Below are 17403 nucleotides of genomic sequence, written 5' to 3' on the forward strand. Positions count from 1 at the left end.
AATTAAAGTCCTATAGTCATGATTCTCAACCCTGGTTGCGCACTGGAGTCAGCTGACTGGATTAGTATTTCTGAAGATGGAATCAGGGCATCTGTATTTTAAAGCACCACACAGTGTTTTCTGAGGTAGAGTCACTATTGAGAATTTGAAGCTTTTAGAATAAAGCCTAAAATTTCATGCATATCTTTTAAACTTGTACATAATTTGGCACCAATCCACCTTTCCAGTTTCTTACCTTACTGTTTCCTCTCTCTGCACACCAGACGATAAAATTCCCTTAGCTGTTACCTGAGAAACAGCTTTTTTTCTTTTTTTTTGGTCGCGCGTGGGCATGTGACGATCTCAGTTCCCCAACCAGGGATGGAAACTGTGCTCCCTGCAGTGGAAGCACGCAGTCTCAAGCACTGAACCGCCAGGAAAGTCCCAGAAACTGCTTTCTAAAGGATTTTTTAACTTGTTGCCAGAAAAATTATGAAGAACTTGGATGTTATCCACAGTTAAGAGCTTGGAAGGTAGGCTACAGGGAGCGAGGAGTCGAGCAAAGGAAACACCATGAGGTACTTTGTAACTCTATAAAAAATGTTTTCAGGGAGAATTACAGAACACTCTTCCAACCCCCAATAAACATTTTTATTCAGCTTTCAGTTTTTGATGGTGAAATTTCAACTACACTTTCTACACAGCAAACTAAAAAGCCCCAATTGGGCAGTGTTAAAACCACCCAATGAAACAAAAATTCACCCAAAGCAGTTCAATGAGTTTTCTGAGCCACCAGCCCACTTTTTCCCTAGTCCTCACACATTAGAAACAACCACACGGAGTGAAAAACCTGAGGAGGAGCAATTCTAAAACTGGTGGCGGCGGGGACTGCGGGCGGCTCTGGATACAAACATTGGGGTTGGGGAGGTACCTGCTCTTTGCGGTTACTCTTGTGGGCCCGGGAGCTGCTGAACAGGAACGAACGCTCGTCTCCGTCTCGGGGATGGGAATGTGGTGCGGGCGCTCTGGGTACCTTTCTCTCCAGGCCTCCACAGAAAGGATGCCCGGACCAGAGCAAAGCCGCCTCCACAACTTGGGTAAAGGGGTTGTAGTCTCTTCCTCAGCCCAAGTATCAGTGGCTGGGCAGGCGCCTTGGTGCGTGGCGTTCCCCCGGCAACCGGAGGTTCTTCCGGTCCGGAGCCACGCCTCCTCAGAGGTCTTAGCGCATCTGCCTCCGTGCTCCTGTTAAGGGATTGACGAGCTTCCCAAAATGCCTGAGGAACAGTGAGGAGTATTAAAGAAATGTGAGCAAGGGTGACGGGTTGAAAGGCCGCCTCCTAGCCAGGAACCGCGCAGCCCCCCTGTGGAGCATGATGGGAGTTGTAGGCGCGCGCACAGCCTGCTGGGAGGTGCTTGGCGTCCGCGTGGGCCGAGGGCTTTTCTCTCCGTGCGCTCTCCGCGCCCTTTCGGGAATGTCCGTTTCAGGGGTCAGCGCTCCCTGCGGCGTCGGGGGCACAGAGGAGCGTGGATCTCCATCAAGCACGGGCGCAGTGTGGTGGCGACAACTGCAGGACCCGACTGCGCTCTAGGGAGAGGAGTGCGGGGGAATTGCCTCGTTGCCTTTCGCATCCACCCTCTTCCAGGCTCTGCGAGCCCTCAGCTCAAGAGTCCTGGGGAAGCAACGCTGTTCCTGTGATCAGGGAGAGGAGATAAACTCACAGGCATTTTTCGGCAAAGGAAGTCTGCCTGTAACCGGGATTCTGAGCTGTCTGATCTCTAGAGATTTCCATGAGGCATAATCTCTTATGATTAGATTACAGTCCCCAGAAGCAAATCGGCAGCTGGTCCGGAAGGGAATCAGCAGTCTGAATGCTTAAAGTTAGCTCCCTTCTTAAAGATGCTCTGGGTTTTCATAGTAATGGACTTCCCTTGTGGCGCAACTGGTAAAGAATCTACCTGCAATGCGAGAGACCTGGGTTTGATCCCTGGGTTGGGAAGATCCTTGGAGAAGGGAAAGGCTACCCACTCTAGTATTCTGGCCTGAAGAATTTCATGGATCTATGGGGTCGCCTGAGAGTCTTTCACTTTAGCAAATGGATTCATCTCCTTTGTTAACCATGAATATGAGATTATTTACCCCCTTCAACTACCTCCGTGTTATGTTTACTACCCGACCTGTTCTTTGGTTTTTCAATTATTTTGGCCTATTAAGTGGATTGTGTGCGTGCGTATGTGCGAAGTCGCTTCAGTCGTGTCCCACTCTGCGACCCCATGGACCATAACTTCCCAGGCTCCTCTGTCCATGGCTTTCTCCAGGCAGGGATACCGGAGTGGGTTGCCATTTCCTTCTCCAATTAAATGGATTTAGAGAGTGAAAAAGAGACTAGAAGGAATTATATATTAATAAAAGTAATAATGGGAGTAAGGTTGTATTTGCATGATCATGAGGTGCTTTTTCTTTTTTTCCAAATTTTCAAATGTGACTCTGTTATTTTCACAATGGAAAAATAATGTGGTTCTGGGCTAGGGACTCGGTTGAAAGACAAAAACTAGTAAAACACAAAACCCCCAAAACCTATAGCTGCATATCCAAAAGAACTTACTGACCAAGTCCTTGGAAAAAATGGAGTATGGAAATATATTCTTCCTTATTGTGTGGCCTTAGGCCAAGTAACCCTGCTCTATTGTTCAGCTTCCTCACCTTCAAAAACATTATATAGCTCCTTTGGTGGTTTTGAGGAATAAACAGGTAACAGAGGTATGTATGTTTGACACATAGTTGGTGTTCAATAAATAATTTCCTGTCCACCTTTGTCCTGCAATTTTTATTATATTGATAAGATTTTTAAATGTGATCCTTTAACTTTTGACTAAATAAATTTTACAGTAAAGTGTTGATTATTTTTCTGTGTGTCTGGATTTTGCAATTCACTTTGATAAAAGTTGGAAGTGAAGTGCTTACAGCCAGATTTTGACCTTTTTTTTTTTTTTTGTCTTTCTTAGAGCTAAGCAGAAATCTTATGTTTCAGGAAACTATAGTGGACAGACTTAATTTTCCTGTTTGGAATTGATATTTTCTGCCTCTGGGTTGAGTTCTGTTTTTGATTAGTAGAAATCATTTCGTGAAAACGAAATAAAATGGAGAGATGGGATATCCAGCTTTTCAGTCAATTTAAGCAGATGACGTAATTCTTCTGAAAAATTAGCTAAGTGAATTTTTAGGTTACATAATTCTCTCACAATTTAGCTAGGTAAATAGTTTTCTTAGATATTTGTAGTTGCTGTGTTGGTTTCTTATTTTAGAGTTGAAATAGTGGTATGAAACCCACAGTCTAGTCAAGAAGCTGGAAAATGCCAGTTTTGAAACTCACAACCTTAAAAAAAGTAAATATTCCATATGGTAGAATCTGCTGTTTTGGTGCTTTGCCAACCCAAACAGATCTCAACAATACACTCACAGTTCAGCATACAAATTGGTTTCACTTGATTTAAGAAGTTAGTTTGGCTCTCCTCATTTTATTATGAGAATGAGAAGCTTTAATAGTCATATTTAATTTTATGAGGGCCACTTAAGATACCTGTTTAAGGAAAGAAAATTTCAAGTACTCTATTTCCAGATAAATTTCACACTGGCTTTTGGAACTGTATAGAAGAATTCTAAATGAGAGAAGAGTGAGATATGATGAATACAGCTCTATTCTGATTAATTCATGATACTTTTAAGGTCTTTTATTATGAACAATTTTAAAAAACTACAGAAAATCCATGATCTGTAATATACTGGAAGTTTTTGGAATGAATGTTGGTGGTCTAAAGCTATTTGAACAGTTATACATTATTTGTATCTTTTGGTCATCTGCAATTTGTGTACAATATTACCTATGCAATGAACATTTATTTGAATCTCACAAAATATTTTGCTGATATAAAATCACTACAAAAATATGTACTAATTATTTGTAGTGATTTATATGACTTTCTCCCCTGGTGGCTCAGATGGTAAAGAATCCACCTGCAAGAATGAGACCCAGGTTCAATCCCTGGGTTGGAAAGATAACCTGGAGAAGGGAATGGCAATCTATTCCAGTATTCTTGCCTGGGAAATCCCAAGACAGAGGAGCCTGGCAGGCTATACAGACCACAGGGTCGCAAAGGGTAGACACAACTAAGTGACTAACACACACACACATGTGAATTTATGTCTTGATCTTAATATTATTTTGAAAGATTACAGCTGTGATTTTGTCTTCAAAATGACTAATATATCTAAAGAGCATCTAGATTTAATAGACTAAAAGATAAGTTATATTAAATAATGATCAATACAATAATACAAAAGCCACAAAGTCAACCACCAGAACTGTAACTTTTATTTGCTAATAGATATTTTAATAAACAGGCTTACTCCATCTGTAAGACCCTGATAATGCCTCTTAGGAAATCATAGAAAAATAAAATACAGTAATTAGTAACTTGTACTTTGTACAAAAATCTTATTATGTTGCTCAGCAGATAGGTTTGCTAAACACCATATTCTTTCATCAAATAGACAGATGACATATGTAATGCAGTTCACCACAATCCCTCATTGAGAGCTGAGCATTCTAAAACACTAGAACTTGTAAGCATGCCAGCACATGAAAATTTACATGAAACATCATATTACAGTAGATTTTTATAAGATGAAAACAATACCACCTTCAATCAAGTAAGTTTGGATTACTTCACTGTCATAGTGAAGTAGATAATAGGTAGCTTCTATAGTTCTATAGTTAACTCCCTCTTACTGTGTTTATCTTTCTACCATGTTGTGATGCAACCAGTAAAGAGAACCTGAGTGGAAGGCATATATTGTAGCTCTAAATAGTGATATAATACCAAGGAGAAAAAATGATGCAGTGGTGCTGCACTTCCTTATTCCCACAAACAGATCTTTTCTCCTTTTTGCAAGAGTAGATGGGTACAGTGTTAAATCCACAATTAATGATAAATAACTTTATGACAAGTTACAAAGAAACACATTTTAAAAATCATTCATGCTTACAGGAAGGAAAAATGTTTTCAGCTGCAGTTTTTCATTAGTCAAATATTACTCTATGAGGGATTAAATGTCTCAACCTAGACAGATGTTATCTAGGCATTTAATATAAATGTACTAGTTAGTACTTAATAAACTTTTTAGGATTTGTGTTACAAAGATTTTTATAACTTTTAAAATTTTGAATATACTGCAACTGTCAAATCTACCATTTAATATTGGACATGGCCATTTAAATATTCAGTGTTTAATCAAATACATATTTGTAAGTACACATATATTTTTGGCTATGCTAAAATAGAAAAAAATAGATAATCTTATTCCATTATTCACAATCTAATTTTACATAAAATCCAAAGAATTATTATGCACGTATAAATTCTAACACACAATCACATAAAGCCTAACCAGAAATAAAGCTGCAAGCATAATGAAAAAAAATCACACCCCTGCTATAGGATCAGAGAGAGGGCACAATGAAAAAATAACCATATAGCCCATGTGTTTCTCCTAAATTATAGATGATTTTATGTGAAAACAAAATAAAAATATTGTTTCATCAAAAGAGTAGAGCCTAACTACCTTTTTTAAAAAAAATTCAGATGATGTGTCAAACCCTCTCAAAATAGTGTTTTGAGAAAATTAACTGCTTGAATGTACAATACACATCATTTAGGATTAAACTAATTTTTATAGACTTTGAATTAGAATAGCTACATGATGTTTGTCTTTTACTGTAATAAACAAAAATAACACATGAAAAGTGTCTATGACATTGACAAGTTCTCAATTTCTACATTATGGACAAAGGACTCTGTTATCAGCTTCTTTGGAACACTCAGAATTCAGTTTCAAGTCTTCCAAGTAAGATGTCTCAAAAAAAATTTAGTAAAAATGGCTTTAAAATATTTTATTCAATAGGTCTTTTTCCTGTGGTATATTATGTACAAATACCCATCGCCTATGTTTAGATATGCATGTGTATAGGTATATAAATGGGTGTGTGCATTTCCCTTTTAGAACTACTAACACATCTCAGCCTTCACTCCTTTCCCACTCCCCATATTGAATTTTATCTCCTCTTGGTAACAATGCAACTACTCAGATAGTAACATACTTACCTTTCTATCACAAATCTAGAAATCTTCCTTCCCTCCCATTTTACTTCTTTGTGTCTCCTTGTATCAAAAACTAACCTCCCTACTTATGCCACAATCCTAATCTACCTCTCAAAGCCATTTCTAATTAAATTCTCTCTTGCATAATCAGTTTCCCCCTTTTTACCAGATCACTGTCATTAGTGTATAAATATGCATTCTTTCTATAAACACACACACACACACACACACACACACACACACCACCCTTGACCCTACATCTGCTTCCAGTTACTCAGCTACTGCCTATTTCGGTCGCTTTCTTATGGTAAAATTCCTTGAAAGAGTTGTTTATAGATATTGACTCCACCTTCTTTCCTAAAGTATCTTATAATCCACTTCAATCAGGCTTTAATTTCACTACTTCAAAGAGACTGTACTTGTCAAAATCATTAGTAACGTCCATGTTCCTAAGCCCTATGGCTATTTCTTTATTCTCAACTTGACTTCTTGAAGCATTTAATCCAGGTGGCCAGTTGGATTTTTCGTTCTCTACCTCACCTTACACTCCTCAGGGTCGTCTGCTGGCTTCTAATTCTCCACTTAACTTTTACATTGCTTCTACCTGGATCTCAATCAGGGCCTACTTGTCTATCTTACAGGCTTTTCTTAGGTGATTTAAAAACCTTAAATACTATGTATATACTGATGACTTTTAAATCTTGATGTCGAGCCCTGATTGCTCCTTGGAACTCTTCTGTACAACTGTCTGCTTGATATCTCCATTTGAATACTTAACAGGCATTACATGGCTAAAACTAAACTCCTGATTTTTCCCCTCCAAATCTGCTTCTCTTGCACCACCACTATGTTTCTTATTTTCCAAATGTAGAGTTTATCTTTGATTTTTTTCTCTCTTCAACTCTTGCGCCCAATCCATTAGGATGCTCAGTCTTTAAAATACCCAATATCCATCTGTCTCTCTCCATCTTCATTACTTGTACTCTATCAAAAGTTACCGTTTTTCTTTTTTTTTGCTTAAACTATCTCATTAGCCTCATAAATGTTCTTTGATTTCCATCTGGTTTTTGCCTCTCTTTGGCTCCTAAACTGTGTACCAAGCACACTGTTCTCTCTACCCTCAAACACTCCAAACCTACACATTAAATTGTTTCTTCTACTTGGAATTTCCCCAGATTTTTTCATGACTTGTTTCTTCATGATTTTCAGATATTGGTTTAAATATCACATCCACATTCATTTCCCTTACCTCTTTTTTTTTTTTCCTTTTTTCCCCCTTACCTCTTAATAGAAGAAGCCACAGTCATGCTATCCAATAATATTAATTTAATTTTCAGCACAGCACTTATCAGTGCTTCTTCACTGTCTATCTTTACCACTAGGTCAATCCCATGAGATAGGGGCTTTTGCTTGTCTTGGGCACTTTGTGTCCTCCAGGTTTAGAATAGGACACTGGTACAAGATAGTGTTTAATAAATGTTAATGAACAAATGGACTTATGGATAAATATTTAAAGTACATCAGTATATATACTATTTTTAAAATTAAGAATTATACAGTTTTGGACTAGCAAACAGACATGATTTACTTTAATTTTGTTTATTTGTTTGTTATATCTGTTCCCCATGGTATAAATAGCTTTAATTGGACAAATCATTATTTTTTGCTATTCTTTATATTACACTACAGATATCTATTTCACTTAATGGTAGAGTGATCAAGATTGTATGGTGAGGAAGGAAATGTCTTGCTTTCTCAAAGGAATTTTTGGAGGCTCTGAAGAAAACAAGCAATTGATGCAAAATTGGAAGGGTTTTACCTTTTTTTTTTAAGTATTCCATTTAGTAAAATTTAAAAAATTGAATAAAAGTAAACTGGAAAATAACTATAAAAATATATGCTCACTATTTTGAATATACAAAGTCTAATGGGAGATTTTCTTTTTGTATTTCCATTCATGAGAAAATAAAAGTGTTTGCTTTCTTCAGCAGACTTTATGGACTATATGACCAAATTTATATAAAAGAAGAGTAGAACTTAAAAACTAGTAACTTCTAGCCACTATGTTATGTTTTTTGGCTTCAACTTCTCTTGAGAATTGGGAAATTACAATCAATATTAGAGAGATTGAATGGAAATATAATATACAAAACAATTCTTTTTTTTAATACTTAAAATAACTGAAAAGAGAAGGAAATCTCCTTGAAAGAATATAAGCATTTAGAGGTCATAAGATATAATGTATAACTAATACATTGGTATCATATTTTTTAAACATTTAAAACTATGTGTAAAAAGTACTTATTTACATTTTACACATAATCTTATACATTTATATGTATCTGTATAAAAGCATAAATTGATTCTAAAAGGCTACCCTTTCAACTCAGTTATTTTTACCTGCATCTTATATACACTGTTTTACATTTAATAAAGCACAAGAAAAATCTCGTCATTATTAATAGGAGTGAATCATTAATAACTATAAAGTGCTTTGACAGTCTGATATTCATTTTTGCAGGGTAAACTCTTTAATTATATATGAAATAGTTCTTTAGAAATCAAAAGAACTATTAATATGGAAATGCTAATAATTGTGATTATTTGGTCTATTAATAAACTTAAACATAAATTTAAATTTTTGATATTTTGGGAAGATTTCTGTTTATAGCAATACATATTTTAACAATTATCAGTGAACATATTTATATTAGTCTCATCCTCAAAAGGGATTTTAGTTTCAAAATTACCAGTAAGAGTAATACAACAATAATTTTCATTCACTGTTTTCTATTAATTTTTTGTTTGCTTTTGAAAATGGGATAATTAATAGTTATATCACAAACTCCTCTTTGTATTACCTTTTTGTCTTTTCCTCAGTTTTAATGGAATGTGGTCCATTTTCATATTAAGAATTCATGCTCTGTCTCTGATTTAAAAAAAATAAAATTATTATAGAAGGTATAACTAACATTTTAGGAAACATGGACTGTTAATTAACAATTATTCCATCAAAAGTCAAAATTAAGCTGTCAAAGCTTATACTGCATATAAAATTAAACCTAAGTATAGTTTGTGAAAGATGTGCAAAGCTATTTAAGTTTCCAGTAATACACTCTAAAGAAAAAGTATGATTAACAAAATGATTAATAATATATCATAAATAAAGCACATATAGTTATCTTTAAAATCTACTCTCACTCGTATTCTTGTTAGGAATGCTCAGGTATTGTGCCTTTCCAAAAAACAAATGCTCCCATTTCACATTTTGATTATTTTCCCTTGGAGACCTAAAACACTTAAAATTATGACAAAACTCCATTTCTGTAAGAAGAAAATGAGATTTTTGCATTGTATAAATATATTAATACAATTTTCTTTAAATACATATACATGGCATAGGAAGAACAACATCAAATTAAAGGAAATTAAACACTTCAATAACAAACATTTATGCATGTTAAACCTTATTTTCCAAGCAGTACAGACATTTTAAAAAGCCTCAGTCTTTATTTTTCTATTGTCCATGAAAATTCAGTGTTGTTTTAAAGATATTTTTGAATATACTACAATAGTAACTCTAGATAAAATACCAATGGATTTTCAAACAAATTGGTTTTAACAATGCTCACATCAGTCACACTGACAAAAAAAAGCTTGTTAAGTTACAAGTCTGTTAGCAAGAGTGGTCATTGATTTTGTCATAGAGTTTCTAAAGACCACACGTTTAAGCAGATTTATTTAAGTAGTAATATGTGGCAATAAATAAAACATGTACAGTTAAATAAAAACTTCATTACAACTTTAATAATAATACTGAGTAAATAATTCTAAAAAGCGAAACAATTATACTTTATATGACAAATGAAGTGATGGTAATTAATTCTGGCTTCTCTCTGACTCAGTGAAGATGTGTTTAAGTGAAAATTTAAGAAAAGCAATTTCTATTTAAATACATATATTTCATTCTACAAATTACTAAATGTGGAAGAGAGACTTAAATTATAAAAGCAACAGAAGATGACATTCTAAGGTAAAAACCTTAAAGGTGTATTGTTTATTTTTATGATTTAGCACTATCCACTCCATCTATCATGATTTCAAAAAATTAAATGATATTTGATCTTTCTAGAACAAAGGTAAATTAAGACTGTTCCAAGGACAATGATCTATAAACGTAGAAAAACTAGTATAGAAATGTTCACATTGATACTGCTTGTCATAGTTAACTCATGAAAACAATGACATCTATCTACAAAGTTAATAATGCCTGAACATAAAATTTGATTTAGATATATGAAAAATGAAGATTCTCATGTCCTTGGAGTTTTCTTTATAATAATGCATTATTTTGGAATACGGACAGTTCTCTCTTCCGTGAGGGCTAATAACATGGAGATTCTGATGCTAACTAAGAGAGAATCCCGAAGTAGTGCTGTCCTCCTTTTACTATTTTGTTGAATACCTTAAAGTCATATCTCAGTTGTTTTGATTTACAGTTTGAGTTATTACCTTAACCAAAAGTAAGTTATTATGACAAATTAAAGATTAGTCTGAGGTTACAAATAGTGAAGAAATATGGATGAGAACAAAGCTTTACTTGAGAGAAAAATTTCAATAATTCTGATACTTTTCTAATTTACAACTCCCAGGAAATTGTGTTAATCTGTATTTTATTTTCTAATTGAAAGTAGAGACCACATCTTTATATATAATATATTTAAAAGCAATGTTTCATCCTCATCTGTCTGGTAATTTTCTTTTAATGTTTTTGTATTCTTAAGGATTAATTAGCTCTAAAAGATAGTCGAATTCTTCTTTGAGATTTTCCTCTTTAAAAGAAACAAATCAAAAGTTCTTTTAAGAATATAGAGATTTGGTAATTCTAATAAACCAGTGTGGAAATTCAAGCAAAAACCTTCTTTATTTTGATTAGAAATAAACTTTGCTTTCAGTGCACAAGTGCAAAAATATAACAAAAGAAGGTGACTTGGTACTATTAAGATAAACCCAACACTTCGTGTTTTTAAAAGGTGAAGTTTATTTTTCTTCTCTAAAAGATGAAATTTATTTTTTAGTAGTGCTTTGCTGCCTGTAGTGATTGTAGCTTACTTTTCATTTTTTGTTTCACTTTTAAAGTAATTTTGAATCAACATTGATAGGCTAAAACTAACCTTCAAATCTATTCATGTACTGTTAAATAAAAACTGATTCATTACAACTTAAAAAATATTACTGAGTAAATAATTTAGAGAGCAACAATTATACTTTATATGAAAAGTGAAGTAATATAATTAATTCTGGCTTCTCTCCAGGTTGCCAACACCAACAGGATTTTGTTACCTCTTTTGAATTGAGAGCAAATAACCTAAGTCTTCCTATGTAAATATCCTTTTTTAAACATTTTATATAAATCCATCATTAATTTGAAATTCTAATTATTAATCAGAAGAAAGAGGCTTCATTAAAACTACATTCTGATGACCTGCATCTTCCTCTGGATCTTTGTCTTTTCTCTCAGGATACATGTGTATCATGTCACATCCTCTTATAACATACAAAAAATATATTTCATCCTAAGAAATCTTTGAAACACTTGCCTAATAGTTGTATTTTTAAGGGAATAGTAAAAGAAAGATGAGGCATTTACTCTTCTGAAATGTAAGATTTTTCTTTTCCTTTATTTCATCTAGTAATACGTTAGCTCTGGTTGTGAGTAATCATTTCTTTCCTTTGTTAAATATGTGCTGGGCCATGCTTAGTCGCTCAGTCATGTCCGAATCTTTGAGACCCCATGGACTGCAGCCTGCCAGGCTCCTCTGTCCATGGGATTTCCCAGGCAAAAATACTGGAGTGGGTTGCCATTCCCTTCTCCACGGGGTCTTCCCAACCCAGGGATCAAACCCAGGTCTCCCGCATTGCAGGCAGATTCTTTACCAGCTGAACCACTAGGGAAGCCCTTTGTTAAATATATCATGTTGGAAAGAATTTTATGCAACCATTGCAGTCATATACTCATTGTTACGTTTCCCAGGGCCAGTGAATTGGGTTGCGCAGGAGAGCACCCCAGCATTGGTTTTAAAAAATGGTTGATGTTTTCTAACTGGAGGTAGCTTTGAGGTAGTGAGTCTACACATGAACTGAGCAGTCTGCCCACGGACAGTGGCAGTATGTGACCTCTGAGGAGGGTCAACTGGTAGGTGACAAGAGAGACTGTCTTAGAGAATCAAACAAGTGTGCTCCCTTCTGTCAGAGGAAATGTGGAGGCATCTACGAGAAACTTTGAGGTCCAAAATATCTCCTTTCATAGGGACTGCAAATCCGATTGCAAATAAACAAGGTTTTATTTATTTAATGTATTTTTGTTCTATGGAAAGAACTAAGTGACATGGAAATTATAGCAAACATGGCAGATAGGCTCTAAGTTTTAAGCTTAAGAGATACTTAGAAATAAGGACAGTACAGTCAAACTCATCTTTGCCATAAAATTTTATGCATGTAAGAGACATCTTGTAGATATTTGTTAAACTGAACTACAGTTTACACTGCCTTTATTGAACATTATTATAAAAAGTGAAAAATCTTTTGAAAATGCTGACCATAAAAACAAAAAGTTGGATGACTTCAGTGCCCTGTGTTCTAATGGAAGAATACCATCAATCTACCTTTGGAGTCTTCATATAAAAAGAATTAAAATATTTTCAGATTGAATGCGAATGAGTCTTTTCTACTTAACAGAATTTGAGCTTGGAAAAGTTGAAGTGATGATACTGAAAGAAGTGATTACACCTGCTTCTAATAGCTTTCTTATATAAACATGTATACCAACTGTGACTTGATAACAGTTTCTAATTCTTAAAATATTTTCTTTTAAATTAATAATTCATTTCCTTAGCTAAAGCAGTAGAAAAGGATCATCTTCATCTGTTTTGAAATAACTTTCCAAAGCACTTAATTTTCACTTAATCAAAAGCCAGAACTCATACACTCTGTATGTGCAAATGCTCCTATCTATGCAACAGGACCCAAAATATTAAAGTATGACTTTTGCAATATTCCTGTTTTTCCTCCACCTTCAGCCTCTTCTAGGGAGATTGGTAAGATATTTTTGGATTTGCTGTGTTACATTTCTTTTGTTGATAGGGATATGGGGTGGAGCGGCAGAAGCTGAGAAAAGAAAAAAGATGGGATGGAAGAATAAAGAGAAAAGAATCAAGGGGGTGGGGAAGAATGTTTAAAAAAGGAATAGAAAAATAAGACCTACTATTGATGAACATTTTGAAGTAACAGATTTAACTTACTTCTTTACAGAGTAGAAATTTGCTAGGAAAGATATAAAAATGGATTTTTAAGAAAATTGTGGTCGGGAGATAGGTAATGCAATTCATTCTTTATCACGTCAGAAGACCTATTACAGAAGACCTTCTGTAAAGACTGCTTTTCAAGGATTGAATTTGGATTTGTTTTTCATTCATGGGCTGAGATGGGCCTTAAAGCTGTTCAGGTGTTAGCTGGATAGATTTTAAGAGTAATTCAGGGTGAAAGAAGATAAATCTTTTTTTTATTATGACATTCATAATATTTATCAACAGTCATAATTCAGCACAAAAGTGCTATAATTCTTGATTCATGTTAAGCCAAGAGCTTTGCAACTTCTGATGGCTTTTTTAGTGTAATGATTTATATACTAAATCTCTGCATTGTTTTTACATTTTTTCTCAATTATGTCTTATCCTATGAGATAATGAGTGGACTATAGACTGGAAACTGACCACATAGACAATAAAATAATAATAGTTCCTCAACTAATCTTCAATATCTAAAAAGCCCCTCAGTAACATAGACTAGGAAGTTTAATATAAAGCAGGTATATGAATATATATGCATATTTTAGTTATTAAAGATTATTTCTGAAGGCTGTGACTTATGGGAGTTACTCATTTTCTATTATTAAATTCTATGCTTATGAATATTAAACAGCTTTAATTAATGAATATGTACACTAGTAAATATCAAAATATTTCAGGTAAAATTTTCAAATCTGTGATTGGTAGGCAATAGAGAAACAGATATATTTATTTTTTAATGTTTCTGTTTAATCTTGAACATCTTGCTCTGACCATGATGAGGTTCAAATTTATACTAAAGATCACCATGCTTACACTTCTAAAAAATATAAATGTAACATAAATTTTAAAGAGGATTTGGGGTTAGAGAGAAGTGAAAAGGCAGTTTTATAATACCACAGAAAGATGTTTAGGAAGGGAAAAATGTATAAATTAACCAGATATAGAATAGAATCATTGGAGTTTTAAAGAAAAACAATTCTTAACAGAGATCTTTAATCTTGCAAGAACTGAATGCCCACCCCATAGACGTTTCAATACTTTATAGAATTTATTTAATCAAAGTATACAGATGTTGCTGACAGCGTCCTATGGAAGACCATAATTATTCTATTCCTTATCTTTCTAAATATGTTTTTGTTGCATTATAAAAATAAATATATATGATTAATAAATTTTATCTGTTTTACATCTGTTCTTATTTAATATATATTTGAAGATAGGTAAATATGGAAATTTTACATTTTCTCTAAATGTATCCAGATCTGTGTCAATGTATCAAGCAAACCACAGACAGCCTGCAAGTGAGGCATGATTGTGCAGGTGACCGCTAGAAAAATGTTGCTAGCTATTTCTGACAGACTTAAAAAGTGATGGATTTCCCACTTTGTTCTTTTTCAGTGTACTATAATGGATACTTTAAAGACTCTTCCTTCTATCTCTCTCTTTTTTTTTAAATGAGAAAAATTTAGCTGTGGTTGACAAAAATCAGAAGACAAATCAGCAAAAGAAGTATATGGAAGGGCCTAGTCTAATGGGACAATCCACAAATCTTAAAATAAGGAAAAACAGGGACTCCTTTATGGCAAGAAAACTATTATCACCAAAAAAATATAATTTAGGTAGGAATTTGAGAATGTGGGTAGGGTACCTTTAGTTCCAAGATCAAATAAAACCTAATTTTTATATTAAACCAGTATCCTTAGACAACTTGCTCTTTTTTCTTCCCCTCTTAATACATTCTCGCTACTCTTCCACCTAGCACAGTAGTCTTTTTTTTTTTTTTTTAGTTTCACAGGGAACATCTGATTTTATCGTTGAATTTGTTCATAATACAGTACTGTTTTGATAAGCTGACTCAACTTAGTTCAATGAAAAGTATATTTGCCTGTTGCAGCCTCCAGAAGATTATGGCAACAACACACCTTAGCTGTATTTATATTTTTATGTTACTGTAGCAAGGATTCAGGTTGCACACTATTTATTTATGCTCTTTTTATACCTTCTTTGGTGTATGCAATGACATACTTGTACCTTGGAAGGTTTGGAAAATAGCTCAGCATGTTCATGTAACTTATTTTCATGAACAAAACAAAAATTCTTAACCTTGCAAAATGTACCAGTATTAGACTAGCTCTATGTGTTTATTTTCTTAGGCCACCATATAACTATCATAAAATTCTGTTTAAATTAAATCTTTTTACATTTTATCTAAGACTATACTCTTAGATCTTTTATTCAAAGCAATTCTGCTGAGAATAATTAATTTTCTCAATGCTTTGATAATTACTTTTGCAAATTTATGAAGATAAACCAAGGGAACAGTCATGGATTTATTCCATGCATCTTTCTATTTAAAGCCTCTAGAGCAATGGACTCACTCTTGGTCTTTCCAGGCGTGATCTTTATAATGCAGTAGAGAAACATATTGATAGTAAAAAAAAAAATTCGATGGGAAAGCCTCTAAACTACCACCTACTATGACATATGAAAGACACTATCAAGTTAATAATTAAAAAAAAGAGACAAACCAAGACTTAGAAGTTTTAGAAGCACAGTATGTTTCTCCCTCTCTCCCCCTGGATAACTCCCTTCTCACCATAGTCACACTTGAAAAGAATTCACTACATGAAATCATTGATCTTTTCTGCAAACAATTCTAACAATATCAGGCATCGACAGGTAAAGAATTGTAGAATAAAGTAACAATATGACCCACAGAGTTGAATATAATTATCTAAAAAATAAATATTCATGTAAGTTTGGAAAATACTTGATCATAAAACATGAAAGAAAGGTCAACTATTTCTTTTTCATCTACCATCAAACTCTAAATACATCTTTAACCCCAAATTCCTTTGGATTAAGTCCTTGAACACTTCTGAAATGCAGTTATACAAAGTTACACATCCATGCTGAGTTATTTACCACGTGTAGTGATAATCTGCAGTGCGCCAGGGTTTTATTTGCAGGTTATTCGGAGCGGAGCTATGAAGAGTGATTTTTAAATCCAGGTTGGAAGTATAAACAAAAGGTATGTGTGCCTGTAGCCTGAAGAGGGGACTGCAGTTTGTGAGGTGGTGTTTGGAGAATCAGAAGAGAGGGTAGTAGAGAGGATATCTTTCATTTTAGAAATACCGAGGCACAAAACAGAGGTGCTTGTAGTACTTTTACACATGAAACCCCTTCTCCTCTATGTGCATCATGTGTAAACGTAAAGTCTGTATACTGCTGACTATTCGTCTCTGGTGTCCAATGAGTATGACGCCAATTCTTCTAATATCACTGTGAGAGATTGAGAGAGAGAACATGAACATTTAGGTCTGGTAAGTATGGCAGAGAGGAAAGACACATTTGGATATAGGAAACGAGCACATATCATATTTGCCACAAATTTCATATCTGGTAAAATGAGTGTGAAAGCAGAGATATAAATGGACAACAGGAATTTGTTACTTTATTCTCTACACTGGTGCCAGAGAATGCGTCAAGTTGACTTCAAGTTTAAAGGTACAAAGAATTCAGGTACAGACGTCATGTTCAGTAAGCCCGTAAGCCCGGGGGATTTATGCAAATAAATAAATTTCTAACAGTATTAGCAAAATAGTCAGCATGCAGGATAGAAAATATAATGTGAACTCCATTTGAATTGCCGCGGTCTTGGTCTTTCAATAATCTGAAAAAATGCCATTGTATCATGTTGAACAGTATGAAATTGCTATTACTATTAATATTTTAAAACAATGGCAATTTCACATGGTCAACCTACTAGTTTTAGTTATCTGTCTTTTAAACATATGTTGAGTATTTTCACTGCACTCAGGAAATGATAGTCTTTGAGAAAGTGGAAAAATGCCAGACCATTGTAATATAGAGACAAAACTCTGAGAAAACATAGTATTATATTATTACAATTGTAATA

The 17403-nt window shown here is 34.1% G+C and overlaps 2 protein-coding genes across 11 annotated transcripts in view; both read right to left on the reverse strand.

Annotated features, from left to right (window-relative positions):
- The window catches only part of ARL6 (ARF like GTPase 6), a 33293-nt gene extending 31910 nt beyond the window's left edge, over positions 1-1383 (reverse strand). Inside the window, exons 1-2 of one of the 2 annotated variants that reach the window (XM_020879872.2) lie at positions 911-1383; positions 236-376 (exon numbers count right to left, since the gene is read on the reverse strand). The gene's annotated coding sequence lies outside the window, so the exon portion shown is untranslated. The remainder of the gene's footprint in view (positions 1-235; positions 377-910) is intronic. The other variant, XM_020879870.2, reaches the window with a different exon arrangement.
- Positions 1384-4326: 2943 nt separating this feature from the next.
- The window catches only part of EPHA6 (EPH receptor A6), a 938174-nt gene continuing 925097 nt past the window's right edge, over positions 4327-17403 (reverse strand). For 7 of the 9 annotated variants that reach the window (XM_070455034.1, XM_070455028.1, XM_070455029.1 and 4 more), the window contains one exon: positions 16917-17157. In XM_070455034.1, coding sequence (XP_070311135.1) covers positions 17022-17157 — 136 coding nt within the window. In that variant the 3' untranslated portion in view covers positions 16917-17021. Of the gene's footprint in view, positions 16767-16916; positions 17158-17403 lie in introns of those variants that run through there. The other 2 variants (XM_070455030.1, XM_070455027.1) reach the window with 1 other exon arrangement.

Source organism: Odocoileus virginianus, chromosome 25 (assembly GCF_023699985.2).
Source record: "Odocoileus virginianus isolate 20LAN1187 ecotype Illinois chromosome 25, Ovbor_1.2, whole genome shotgun sequence".
In the NCBI taxonomy this organism is placed as follows: Eukaryota; Metazoa; Chordata; class Mammalia; order Artiodactyla; family Cervidae; genus Odocoileus; species Odocoileus virginianus.